At 40.1% G+C, this 15,198-nt stretch overlaps 1 protein-coding gene across 1 annotated transcript in view; it reads right to left on the minus strand.

Annotated features, from left to right (window-relative positions):
- LOC308311792 (zona pellucida sperm-binding protein 3-like) overlaps positions 1-2,512 on the minus strand; it is a gene marked incomplete at both ends in the record, with an annotated part of 23,391 nt that extends 20,879 nt beyond the window's left edge. The window contains one exon of the mRNA XM_080758569.1: positions 2,479-2,512. Coding sequence (XP_080614695.1) covers positions 2,479-2,512 — 34 coding nt within the window. The remainder of the gene's footprint in view (positions 1-2,478) is intronic.
- Positions 2,513-15,198: the final 12,686 nt, after the last annotated feature.

Here is a 15,198-nt window from a genome sequence, read left to right on the forward strand (position 1 = left end):
ATTGGAAATGAGCAGACAAAAGTGGAACTGGAACACCATAAAAAAGTGACACTGATAAATGGCTATACTCTCTCCTGAAAATGCATTCTCTTCATTGACGAGGTGGAGAAACAGGGAGACCCCTATCAAACAAGCCATGATTACTATCACAATATATAGTGCTTTAAACCTTTTAACAAAAAACTATTTCTTTTAACCCAATAATATCACTATACCCTATCTGTAATTAGCCTATGAGTTCCTGTATATTGATTGATACATGTGTGACCTTTTAGAACTGAAAATAAAATAAATGGCCATACACATATACCGGAGTCGCCCAGGGCTCTACACTTGGACCTCTCCTTTTTTTTTTAAACGATAAATATAATTTCAGATAATTGCTTATCTTGCCCATCAGCTGTTTTCGTTCAAACGTTTGACCCTGAATCGGGGGAGGGGGGCTCGCATTCACGCGGTTAAAGAAAAGACTGCTGGCGGAAGGGTAGCCTATGTTTTGTCGAACCCGACATGGCCTTGAACCTTCCCCACTATACAACGTTAGCATGTTGCTTTTGAAACCTATACGAAGTGCCCCCCCCCCCGCACCCATAGCCTCCGAACCCCCCTACATGCCCTCCCAAAAAACAGCATTCCTTTCCAACCTGGTGTCAGATGTGAGGGCCAAAACATCACAGCCAAGCGCAACAATGGGGTATTTCTTGGGTGGCCCGCACCGGTATTATTCCCATAATCCCTTTCTTCAGCTGTGCCAACAAGCGCGGTTATGCGGAGACTCCACAGGCCGCATGAGGGGGTGACGGACCAATGAGCCGAGACAAATAAATGCAGTGGTGAAAAAATATGTTTTCCTAAAGGGATTGTGACATAAAAAAAAGGTTTTTGTAATTTATGTGCTCTGATTTTTTCCTGCTGTTTGTGATGTCACAGCCTGCAAATCCCATATATGTCAATGGGATTTGGATGTTTGCCAGCTGATGTTTTCACTGTTTTGCCTGTTTTCATTGCAGCTCAAAAGGCATCCAAACCCCAGAGAAAATTCCAGACCACAGAAAATCCACTGAATGTTCAAAGTTCAGGTTTCTTGGGTGTAATTAAGGCCATAAAACTCAAAATTAAAACATGTAAATGTCATGAAACCTTTAAGTAAACAGCAGCTTCTGATGTTCTGTCTGCATATTTGTAGAAATGCTCCGATAACACTACGAGTAAAGGTCATATATTATAAGATTAGTCAAATTAAAATAAAACTATAAGAGTAAAAGTACAAAAGTATTGGCTTAAAAATGTACTTAACGCACCAAAGGTAAAAGTAGTCATTGTGCAGAATGTCCCATGCATTTAAGTTTTCTAAAATGTGTCTAAATCTTTCGCAAATAGCTGATATACAAGCTCACGCATCAAGTGTGGTGAGTTTTTAGATCGGCTATTTTTGAATATAGCCAAAGTAAAGAAATCCTGTAATTCTGCAACGGAGCTGTTAATAGATATAGTGGAGTGAAAGGTCAACTATTTGCCTCTGGGATGTTGTGGAGAGAAATGACATACTCAAGTATAAATCCTCAAACTTGTACTCAAGTCTCAAGTACCAACATTTAAATGTACTTAGTTACTTTTCAACCCTGAATAAATGGCCACCGGGAAAGCCACCAAAACGTGGATATTGTGACTTAACTCCCGAACAGATGTGCATGTTTCTTTTATTTGTTCCCACGACTGAAATAACAATCGGATCAAGAAACGTCAACCGGACACCTTCCTTTTTATCCACCAGGAGAATAAGAACAACAAAAGGCCGGCCTGGCCCAGTCATATCTGTTTGCATCCATGTGCCTTCAGATGTGGTGGACAATGGGTGGCGAAATATTCATTCAAAATGTGTAAATGTTTGATGTGGAGTTATATGTGGGATGTTTTTTCTACCGCGTCCTTTGATGGGGGTATATGTGCTTAGATTTTATGTTTTGAATCCGCACCCCCAGGTGTGTGTGTGTGCGTGTGCGTGTGTGTGTGTGTGTGTGCGTGCATGCATGCAAATATAGTTTTTACACTATAGATGTTCAATTATTTGCGTTGCATAGGCCTACTGTGGCTACAACACTTGCAAAATTACACACAGAGCTTGAGTTTAAACATTTCTTTATTGTAGCAGCTATCTTTAACCTTTCGGGCCTTTCCTTATTTCTTTGTTTGTTTGTCATTTCACGCTTGCTTCTGCAGTGTAAACTTATTTACTCGAAGAGAGAGAGAGAGAGAGTGATGAACATTTTGGAACCGTTATCTGTCCCTCTGCCTACTTTGCACCAGAAGCTTAAAGTTACAAACGAACGCCAAATGTATCACCCGGCACCGAATGTCATGCTTCGAAAACAGCAGACGTACAAGCTCAGAACGCGCCGCACTCGTCGTGGGTTCTGAGCTTGTAGCTCAACAACACCGCCGTGCGAGGAAGTAGCCTACGAAATTGGCTTTTAACACCTCTCACTTTCAGCGTGTTTAGCTCGGCCCGCATTCGTCCCGTCGACCGTGACCTTCTAATCCTGACTGACGTGCTTAAAAACGTGGCTCAGCGTAAACAAACCATTCTTTTTATCATTCAAAGTATAGGCCGGGGGAACTCGGGAGCTATCAACCTGAATAAATAAATCCTGCCGTGTGCTTATCTCCACGACGCCCCCACCAAAAAAAGGGGATAAGCGCTCCCAGCGGGGTCCCTATGCTGCATGCATGGAGGAAGCTGTCAGCAACCTGTGTTTAAAGGTTTTTTTTGTGTGCCTTTTGCCAACACGGAGGGACAAATTCCTGTTTTTCTGTCTGCTCTCAAATCTGTCCTCCCGCCCGCATTCAACCTCCCAGGGGAGGGGAGTGTGTGTGTGTGTGTGTGTGTGTGTGTGTGTGTGTGTGCGTGCGTGTGTGTGTGTGTGTGTGTGTGTGTGCATGTGCGTGCGTGTGTGTGTGTGTGTGTGTGTGTGTGTGTGTGTGTGTGTGTGTGTGTGTGTGTGTAGGCCGGCCCTATACTGTATAGGCTAGGGGTCTTCCGTCTTCGACTAGACTGCAGATACTACCAATTAAGTCTTTGGGCTGTATTTTGCGTGTCTTAAGTACCAGGTCTTATTACTTAACTTAAGACCTGGAGTCTTAAGTTAAGTAATAAGACCTGGTACTTAAGACATGCAAAATACAGCCCTTTGTGTTGGGACATTTTATTTATTTTTCATCTTTTATATTAACCACTTGAACCTGCGCATCCCTATTCTGAGGTGAACATTGGCCCTGATCCACTGGCATTGTGAGCTTGCAGATCTGGTATACTTTCCCAATCTCAATACACAGCTTTAGTGACACGATATAATCAGCCCCTCTCCTTATTGTCATACCAGTAAGACGCCTGAGGGCGAGAAGTGCACGCATCCGATTGGGTGACGGCAGACTGCTGGGCGAGTGCTTTGGCATGGGGGTTCATCAACATATGGAATGAATTCTGTACTGGCGCTTGTCTTGAGTGTACACGGTTTGATGAGGTCAGATCAACATAATATGGAATGTCAGCTCCATATATGGAGATCTAAGGGTGGCAGTGGGGGCAGTGTCTTGAGTGTACAGGGTTTGATGAGGGCCCAGGTAGGGCCGGGCCTTCATTTTCAGGCCCGTTGAGAACTCTAGTTTTCGCGGGCTGCCGGGCGCGGCTGCAACTAATAACTTTGGTACAGGCCCATCTAGAGTTTTAATGGACAGGTAGCAGTCAAAAGGGAAACATTGGAGAGGAAGGCTAGATGGGGAAGTATCAACATATGGAATGCCAGAACCGGTCAGCACCATGGAAATCTAAGGGTTTGAGGTGAGATTGCTGGCCAATATTGATGACATCAGGGATCTCCATTATATGGCCTTAATTTTGATGACATCACGTGAGGCATGAGTATGACCATATATGGGGTGTGACCAATTGACGGGAAATGCACGATTTCATAGTTAACTGTGAACCAGGTAGCCTACTTAATGAATTGGTAGGTGTGGCGGCTGTGCTCTCATTGGGATTAGTTTTTAGCCCAATGAGTGTTTTTTTTTGCAAAACTAATGCTTGGAATGGATTCAGCATCATGAAAACCCCCTAGTTTGACACATCACATGCTACATAAAGCATGATGACATTTTGAATATTTTGCCTTCTATATGTTGTTAATGGTATGGTCACATATTATGCCAATTATGAAAATTGCTCCACATATGCAAGTTAGCATCCGGCAGTTTCATGCTGGGGACCCATACTAAACATAGTGTACTCAAGATGTTCAGGTTCACAATGGGGCTCTATGGGTTGGCTACTAGTCTAAAGGGGTATTTGGGCTGAAAAACGTTGAAGACCCTTGGATGTATGCTTTTATGTTAGTGACTTATATTTAGTTGCACAATATAGCAGATACAAGAACACGACGTGTCACAACTCTTCTGGGGGTCCCTGGCACAAAACATTTTCAGACGGCGGTCCGCGGCCAAATACATATATATCATTTTGGGGGTCCTTGACACGAAAAAAGGCATTCGTAGAAATGGCCTCATGGGTCTTGATGAGTTAAACACAACCGTGCACGTGTGCACACACACACACACACACACACACACACACACACACACACACACACACACACACACACACACACACACACACACACACACACACACACACACACACACACACATATATGCAGAGCCTATATATCTTTCAACTGTCAGCTAATAACTCCACAACGCAGCAGAAAAAGCTCCAGCCCTCCCTGTGGAAGGTAAGAAAAACAGGATTTTCTCTGTCGTCAGCCTGTAAAGCTCTCTGCAGGATGCACACCATTATTATTATGATAATATACATATACAGTATGGTATGTATACTGTATCTGTCCACACTGTGACAATTAAGGGTACATCACGCACATTCCGCCGCCTCATCTCATTATGGTTAGGTCACTGTGTGTGTGTGTGTGTGTGTGTGTGTGTGTGTGTGGGGGGGGGGGGACCTGTTGCAGCTACAGTACTGCATTGGTTATAGATTAGATAAATGTAGTACTGGTACTCCTTTCTGCACGTTATGCACACCAGAGCTATATTAATCTCTCAAGAACAGATTCTGTGCTGCGCTACCGAATCTGTCAGCAAGGCCGCATTCAGAATGTGTACACTGTTGATAGTGGGAATGGAGCTATATAGATGAGAAGAGTTGCGCCACCCCGTTCACTGAGTCTATTAAAGCCCTATTAAAGTTCACAGAATGCACTGGAGTCTATGGGGGCTGAGGCGAGTAAACAAGGCATGAACACTGGAGTCTATAGGGGCCGAGGCGAGTAGACAAGGCATGAACACTGGAGTCTATGGGGGCCGAGGCGAGTAGACAAGGCATGAACACTGGAGTCTATGGGGGCCGAGGCGAGTAGACAAGGCATGAACACTGGAGTCTATGGGGGCCGAGGCGAGTAGACAAGGCATGAACAGAATGCACTGGAGTCTATGGGGACCGAGGCGAGTAGACAAGGCATGAACAGAATGCACTGGAGTCTATGGGGGCCGAGGCGAGTAGACAAGGCATGAACAGAATGCACTGGAGTCTATGGGGGCCGAGGCGAGTAGACAAGGCATGCACAGAATGCACTGGAGTCTATGGGGGCCGAGGCGAGTAGACAAGGCATGAACAGAATGCACTGGAGTCTATGGGGGCCGAGGCGAGTAGACAAGGCATGAACAGAATGCACTGGAGTCTATGGGGGCCGAGGCGAGTAGACAAGGCATGAACAGAATGCACTGGAATCTATGGGGGCCGAGGCGAGTAGACAAGGCATGAAAAAACACCAATTTAATGACGGTGACCTTTGTAAACATAATCGATTCAGACAAATGAAAGAAGACATTTTCGGATAACTTGTTTTCTCATTTCAAAATGATATTGACATCTCAAAAGAGCACAATAAGAGTTTCTGCATTGTTGCAATGCTGAGCAGGCAGTAGAATTTAGTCACTTCAGCGAATGAAAGGCAACAGCCCAGCTTTAATGATCTTAAATCACTTTATTTTAGATAGATTTTTTTGTAGACAGACAGACAGACAGACACCTGTTGAGAGCACCAGCACTCAATAAATGTCCTTTTCACAAGGCACTAACATACTTTCCAATTAAATCATGTCTGCTGACTGCTGCCCGCTGCTTATTTATTGTGCATGGACAGATGTATTAAATAAAACCTATCTATACACTGTACTACACTCATAAGCTCTGTCCTGTGTTCATGGACCATGGTTTTTTCCCATCTGCTCAAAGTTACTTGAAGAGCAACACTGACACCTGCTGGCTACAGAAGGCAAAAACACGCTCTACACTTCAATGTCCATTAACATGCGGTTCTGGATAGAATAGAATAGTCCCCACTACTTTGTCCGCTACATGTTAAAATGTGACAATACCCCATGTTAAAATGTGACAATACCCCATGTTAAAATGTGGCAATACCCCATGTTAAGATGTGACAATACCCCATGTTAAAATGTGGCAATACCCCATGTTAAAATGTGGCAATACCCCATGGCAAAATGTGGCAATACCCCATGTTAGAATGTGACAATACCCCATGTTAAAATGTGACAATACCCCATGTTAAAATGTGACAATACCCCATGTTAAAATGTGACAATACCCCATGTTAAAATGTGACAATACCCCATGTTAAAATGTGACAATACCCCCATGTTAAAATGTGACAATACCCCATGTTAAAATGTGACAATACCCCATGTTAAAATGTGACAATACCCCCATGTTAAAATGTGATAATACCCCATGTTAAAATGTGACAATACCCCCATGTTAAAATGTGATAATACCCCATGTTAAAATGTGACGAGTGTTTCTGCAAATGTGCAAAACTGTCATGCTTCCGTCAGACAGACATAAAACATATCTATCCACTGTACTACACTCATAAGCTCTGTCCTGTCCTGTGTTCATGGACCATGGTTTTTCCCATCTGCTCAAAGTTACTTGAAGAGCAACACTGACACCTGCTGGCTACAGAAGGCAAAAACACACTCTACACTTCAATGTCCATTCACATGCGGTTCTGGATAGAACAGAATAGTCCCCACTCCTTTGTCCGCTACATTTTACCCATCCATCCAATGACAACTAGGAACGGTGAGCAGCCATTGGATTCTATGGCGCTTAGGGAGCAATGCAGGGTTAAGAAGAGTCTTGCTCAGGGAGTCAGGACACACATTGACATTGCTGACCTGGCCTGGAATCATACCTGGGACAACCAGGGCTCTATATCAGCTATGGCCACCCCATGTGCTGTTGCACCATGCAGGTAAGATCAGAGGACAGTAACTAACTACATACATTTACAAGTATACTTAAGTGCATTATTTGAGTATCTCTACTTTACTTGAGCAAAGCAAAGACAAAGAAGGACAAGGAGTCAGGGCACTCTTATCATCTTACATCATCATACATCACATTCAGCTGAGTAGCTATACATTCCGTGCTCCTACACAAAACACACAAGGCTGTGCATATGAGGGCCCGAGGGGCTTAAAAACAGTTCAGCCTGGATTTAAAAACAGTTCAGCCTGGATTTAAAGCTATAATAAACCCTCCGGTCTATAACAGAGAGGGTTATGGGAGCCCATGGAAAATAAAATGTGTGGAAAGCATTGATCTAGTAGGGCTATAGGCCCATGACTGTCACAGGGAAGAGTGAACGGTTAAAAACTGGGTTGTTGTCATTGTGACAGTAGGAGTGTCTCCTGTATGACTGCCCAAATGTTCATAATGTAAAAAATATTTAAAACGACATAACGTATATTATGCAATAATAAATAATGGCAGCTTACCTACACGTATTTCCCTCACTCAGGGACCCGACGAATCATAGGAGTGACGGTTTAGGCCTGACTCACACCTTCACAACAGATTGATGTATAGCTGATGCATGAGACGTATTGACTGATGCAAGCTCGCAATTCATTTCCAATGGGAGTCACATGGTTTTTTTTGTTGTATGAGGGGGGCAGTCGAAACACAGCCGGACTTCCATTGGAAATGCATTGGCACTTACCCTTTGTTTACATCTAGCATCTGCATATAGAATGCATCAATGTTGTATGCTAGATCGAAAGGTGTGAGTGAGGCCATAGCTGGACAAAATTGTCTGCAAATCTTCAGTTGGTACATCTGATATATATCTTACTTTCAACATTGTTGGGGGGCTTCTATTTATTAGAAACCTACTGGAGAAATACTAAAAGAGTTTAATTCCTACTGTAAAGATGATCTCACTAACCATCTCAATTGTCAAACTATAGATCCTACTAACGGTGTTGTATAACTCTAACCTACACAATGCATTGTGGACACTAAAACTATGCACACAAAAAAAACATTTAAAAAAAGAACTGTAGAAAAGCGATTATATCAAATATAAAAGTATATCTACTGAGAATAAACTATTTTCTAATAAAGATAGATACCCTTTTCGACAACCGAGTATTGACATCAAGAGATTTCCAAAGTATATATTTTTTAATAATGGGAATGCAAATGATCGTTTGTCCAGGCATCCCAGCGTAAATGTGCATACAATAATTAGTACAATGCAACTACAGATGAATATTGCCATTACATTAAATGCAAAGTGTGTGTTATAATATTATAAAAGGTGATCATGTCATGGCCAGTTCAGTGGATAATTGATCCAGGCCCATGATTGGCACAGGGAAGAGTATAAGAATAGTTACAAATAAATAAAAATACCATCACTAGCTGACATTTCCTTCCAGAGACTACTTAGAATGTCTTTATTATGTCACTGTGATGAAAAGTAGGCCTACATCTAACATTTTATGCAGAATATATATCTTATTTTCAACATTGTTGGGGGGCTTCTATTTATTAGAAACCTACTAGAAAAATACTAAAAGAGTTTAATTCCTGAAAAATAAAAGATCTCAATAACCATCTCAAACTATAGATCTTACTAACGGTCTCGCATAACTCTGACCTACACAATGCATTGTGGACACAAACTACGCACAAGTAAAACGTAATAACAGTAGAAAAGCAAATGTATAAAATGTGAGATTATATCTACTGAGAATCTATTTTATTAGATTAGATTTATTAGAAACTTAGATTTGTATAAAATAATTAGTAGAACTAACAACTACAGATGAATGTCACCGTCACGTTAAATGTGAAGTGTGTGTTCAAATATTTTAAAAGGTGATCATGGCCAGTGCACTGCAGTGGACACTCAGGTCTATAGTTGAGCATTATGGAAACTCTTTTAAATGATGTGTTTGAAAATCACTGATCTAGGCCAATGATTGGCACAGGGTGTATTTATATAATGACAAGCAGCCTGTTTTTGAATGTAATTCCTTGATATGTACTGTGATACTTTGTGATCTGTGGAAATTCAATAAAATACTTTAAAATAGAAGACTATATTAATGGAAGAGTTTTAAAACAAAGGCCATCAATAGCTAACATTTCACTCCAGATGTCCAGACAACACTTAGGAGTACAACTCATTTGTAATTTTGTATGCAGAATAGAATGTATACCGCTAAGTCTTATTTTCAACACTGTTGGGGGGGCTTCTATTTATTAGAAACCTACTAGAGAAATACTAAAAGAGTTTAATTCCTGCTGTAAAGATGATCTCACTAACCATCTCAATTATCAGACTATAGATCCTACTAACGGTGTTGCATAACTCTGACCTACACAATGTTCGTGGACACTAAAACTAAACACAAGTAAAACGTAATAACTGTAGAAAAATGATCGTGTAAAATATGAGATTATATCTACTGAGAATCTATTTTATAGTAAGATATCGACGGAAGTGTGTGTGATTTATGCTAAATAGTACTGCTCCTCCTCCAAACATCTTATTTTATCTGGAGAGAGAGAGGGAGAAAGAGAGAGAGAGAGAGAGCATCTTATTTACTCTCCTCTTCTGCTTTTTCTTTGTTAAAGGACTAGTTCAACCAAAAAAACTATGTATTTTCTATCCCTGACACACCCATTCATGGAGATGTATTAGAAAATAAGTATTTTTGGGTAAACTAATCGTCAAATTTGCTTAAACAGAAAAATGACTCTTTTGGCCATGCTTTGGACAACCATGAGTGAGATGATATGTTCACTATGGTCCTAGTGAGGAACTGTAGACTATTCATTAAAAAGGGTTTCTGCTTTGTTTGGCACAGAGAGGTTGGTGAATAACCAACCTTTTTGCGGAATCGACATCAAGAGATTTCGGAAGCATAATTTTTAATAAAGGGAATGCTAGTGATCATTTGTCCTGGCGTCCCAACTTAAATGTATAAAGCAATTACGGGTAGTAGGCTACAACTAGCAACTACAGATGGATATCACCATCACGTGAAGTGTGTTAAGATAATATAAAAGGTGATCAATCTGATCATGGCCAGTGCAGAGGACACTCAGGTCTGTAATTGATTATGGAAGCCCTTTAAAATATTTTGTTTGAAAATCACTGATCTAGTCCCATGATTGGCACAGGGAAGAGTATAAGATATAGTTGAAATAAGCTGACATTTCCTTCCAGAGAATACTTAGGAGAATGTCTTTATTAGTTACTGTGATGAAAAGTTCATCTGTAACATTTTATGCAGAATATTCATCTTATTTTCAACATAGTTGGGGGGCTTCTATTTATTAGAAACCTACTGGAGAAATACTAAAAGAGTTTAATTCCTGCTGTAAAGATGATCTCACTAACCATCTGAATTATCAGACTATAGATCCTACTAACGGTGTTGCATAACTCTGACCTACACAATGTTCGTGGACACTAAAACTAAACACAACTAAAACGTAATAACTGTAGAAAAACGATCGTATAAAATATCAGATTATATCTACTGAGAATCTATGTTATAGTAAGATACAGTATAGACCGAAGTGCATGTGATTTATGCTAAATAGTACTGCTCCTCCTCCAATCAAAGTGCACTGTTGGGACAACGCTGTCATATCTTATTTGACCACCAAATCCAGAGCAGAGTACTTATTTTATATCAACGACACACCCCATGAACTCTTGAATTCATGGAGAAATAGAAAATAAGTATTTTTGGGTAAACTAATCGTTTAAGATTATGTCAAGTTTGCTTAAACAGAGAAATGACACTCTTTCGGCCATGTAGAGACTAATCATTAAAAAGGCACAGAGAGGGTGGTGAATAACCAACCTTTTTGCGGAATCGATATCAAGAGAATTCGGAAGCATAATATTTAATAAGGGCAATGCTAGTGATCGTTTATCCTGGCGTCCCGACTTCAATTTATATAAAGCAATTAGTACAACTAACAACTATACAGATGGATATCACCATCACGTGAAGTGTGTTAAGAATAAAAGATAATATTAAAGGTGATCAATGTGATCATGGCCAGTGCATGGACACTCACCAGTTCACCAGGGTTGTTTGGGGGGATTCCAGGCGCTCCCCAGCAAAATACGTTTTTAAATAGCATCAAAGTCTGTTTGTCAGTACATTGGATACTTGCAAATAGCTGATCTGCAAGCACATATCGCAATGTGTTGTGAGCTTGTAGATCTGCTATTTCCTAGACATCTTGAAAGAAATGTTACTAAGGAATGTGGCTGGCCATTTCTGAGGTGCTGGAGACAACCATTTTGCCTCGCCCCCAAATTGCATGACTCTTTTGGCCATGCTTTGGACAACCATGATTGAGATGGTATGTTCACTATGGTCCTAATGAGGAACTGTAGACTAATCATTAAAAAGGGTTTCTGCTTTGTTTGGCACAGAGAGGGTGGTGAATAACCAAACTTTTTGCGGAATTGACATCAAGAGATTTCGGAAGCATAATTAAAAAAAAAGGGAATGCTAGTGATCATTTGTCCTGGCGTCCCAACTTAAATGTATAAAGCAATTACGGGTAGTACAACTAGCAACTACAGATGGATATCACCATCACGTGAAGTGTGTTAAGATAATATAAAAGGTGATCAATCTGATCATGGCCAGTGCAGAGGACACTCAGGTCTGTAAAATCACTGATCTAGGCCCATGATTGGCACAGGGAAGAGTATAAGATATAGTTGGAAAAAAGTTGACATTTCCTTCCCAGAGACCACTTAGGAGAATGTCTTTATTAGTTACTGTGATGAAAAGTTCATCTGTAACATTTTATGCAGAATATTCATCTTATTTTCAACATAGTTGGGGGGCTTCTATTTATTAGAAACCTACTGGAGAAATACTAAAAGAGTTTAATTCCTGCTGTAAAGATGATCTCACTAACCATCTCAATTATCAGACTATAGATCCTACTAACGGTGTTGCATAACTCTGACCTACACAATGTTCGTGGACACTAAAACTAAACACAAGTAAAACGTAATAACTGTAGAAAAATGATCGTGTAAAATATGAGATTATATCTACTGAGAATCTATTTTATAGTAAGATATCGACGGAAGTGTGTGTGATTTATGCTAAATAGTACTGCTCCTCCTCCAAACATCTTATTTTATCTGGAGAGAGAGAGGGAGAAAGAGAGAGAGAGAGAGAGAGAGAGAGAGAGAGCATCTTATTTACTCTCCTCTTCTGCTTTTTCTTTGTTAAAGGACTAGTTCACCCAAAAAAACTATGTATTTTCTATCCCTGACACACCCATTCATGGAGATGTATTAGAAAATAAGTATTTTTGGGTAAACTAATCGTCAAATTTGCTTAAACAGAAAAATGACTCTTTTGGCCATGCTTTGGACAACCATGAGTGAGATGGTATGTTCTCTATGGTCCTAGTGGGGAACTGTAGACTGATCATTAAAAAGGGTTTCTGCTTTGTTTGGCACAGAGAGGGTGGTGAATAACCAACCTTTTTGCGGAATCGACATCAAGAGATTTCGGAAGCATAATTTTTAATAAAGGGAATGCTAGTGATCATTTGTCCTGGCGTCCCAATGTATGTATAAAGCAATTACGGGTAGTAGGCTACAACTAGCAACTACAGATGGATATCACCATCACGTGAAGTGTGTTAAGATAATATAAAAGGTGATCAATCTGATCATGGCCAGTGCAGAGGACACTCAGGTCTGTAATTGATTATGGAAGCCCTTTAAAATATTTTGTTTGAAAATCACTGATCTAGTCCCATGATTGGCACAGGGAAGAGTATAAGATATAGTTGAAATAAGCTGACATTTCCTTCCAGAGAATACTTAAGAGAATGTCTTTATTAGTTACTGTGATGAAAAGTTCATCTGTAACATTTTATGCAGAATATTCATCTTATTTTCAACATAGTTGGGGGGCTTCTATTTATTAGAAACCTACTGGAGAAATACTAAAAGAGTTTAATTCCTGCTGTAAAGATGATCTCACTAACCATCTGAATTATCAGACTATAGATCCTACTAACGGTGTTGCATAACTCTGACCTACACAATGTTCGTGGACACTAAAACGTAATAACTGTAGAAAAACGATCGTATAAAATATCAGATTATATCTACTGAGAATCTATTTTATAGTAAGATACAGTATAGACCGAAGTGCGTGTGATTTATGCTAAATAGTACTGCTCCTCCTCCAATCAAAGTGCACTGTTGGGACAACGCTGTCATATCTTATTTGACCAGCAGATAGAAATCCAGAGCAGAGTACTTATTTTATATCAACGACACACCCCATGAACTCTTGAATTCATGGAGAAATAGAAAATAAGTATTTTTGGGTAAACTAATCGTTTAAGATTATGTCAAGTTTGCTTAAACAGAGAAATTACACTCTTTCGGCCATGTAGAGACTAATCATTAAAAAGGCACAGAGAGGGTGGTGAATAACCAACCTTTTTGCGGAATCGATATCAAGAGAATTCGAAAGCATAATATTTAATAAGGGCAATGCTAGTGATCGTTTATCCTGGCGTCCCGACTTCAATTTGTATAAAGCAATTAGTACAACTAACAACTATACAGATGGATATCACCATCACGTGAAGTGTGTTAAGAATAAAAGATAATATTAAAGGTGATCAATGTGATCATGGCCAGTGCAGTGGACACTCACCAGTTCACCAGGGTTGTTTGGGGGGATTCCAGGCGCTCCCCAGCAAAATACGTTTTTAAATAGCATCAAAGTCTGTTTGTCAGTACATTGGATACTTGCAAATAGCTGATCTGCAAGCACATATCGCAATGTGTTGTGAGCTTGTAGATCTGCTATTTCCTAGACATCTTGAAAGAAATGTTACTAAGGAATGTGGCTGGCCATTTCTGAGGTGCTGGAGACAACCATTTTGCCTCGCCCCCAAATTGCATGACTCTTTTGGCCATATGCTTTGGACAACCATGATTGAGATGGTATGTTCACTATGGTCCTAGTGAGGAACTGTAGACTAATCATTAAAAAGGGTTTCTGCTTTGTTTGGCACAGAGAGGGTGGTGAATAACCAACCTTTTTGCGGAATCGACATCAAGAGATTTCGGAAGCATAATTTTTAATAAAGGGAATGCTAGTGATCATTTGTCCTGGTGTCCTGACTTAAATGTATAAAGCAATTAAAACAACTAACAACTACAGATGGATATCACTATCAAGTGAAGTGTGATAAGATAATATAAAAGGTGATCAATCTGATCATGGCCAGTGCAGAGGACACTCAGGTCTGTAATTCATTATGGAAGCCCTTTAAAATATAATAATGTTAGAGTTTAAAAACAAAGGCCATCAATAGCTAACATTTCCCTACAAATGTCCAGACATTACTTAGGAGAACAGCTCACCTGTAATTTTGTATGCAGAATAGAATATATAAGTCTTATTTTCAACATTGTTGGGGGGCTTCTATTTATTAGAAACCTACTGGAGAAATACTAAAAGAGTTTAATTCCTGCTGAAAAAATGATCTCACTAACCATCTGAATTATTAGACTATAGATCCTACTAACGGTGTTGCATAACACTGATATCGACTGATTTTATAGTAAGATACAGACCGAAGTGTGTGTGATTTATGCTAAATAGTACTGCTTCTCCTCCAATCAAAGTGCACTGTTGGGACAACGCCGTCATATCTTATTTGACCAGCAGATGGAAATCAGAGTAGAGTAAACAGTAGAGAAATAATTAACATAGACAACCACAAAA

The sequence above is a fragment of the Protomyctophum bolini genome (genome assembly GCF_963924005.1).
Source record: "Protomyctophum bolini genome assembly, chromosome: 24".
In the NCBI taxonomy this organism is placed as follows: Eukaryota; Metazoa; Chordata; class Actinopteri; order Myctophiformes; family Myctophidae; genus Protomyctophum; species Protomyctophum bolini.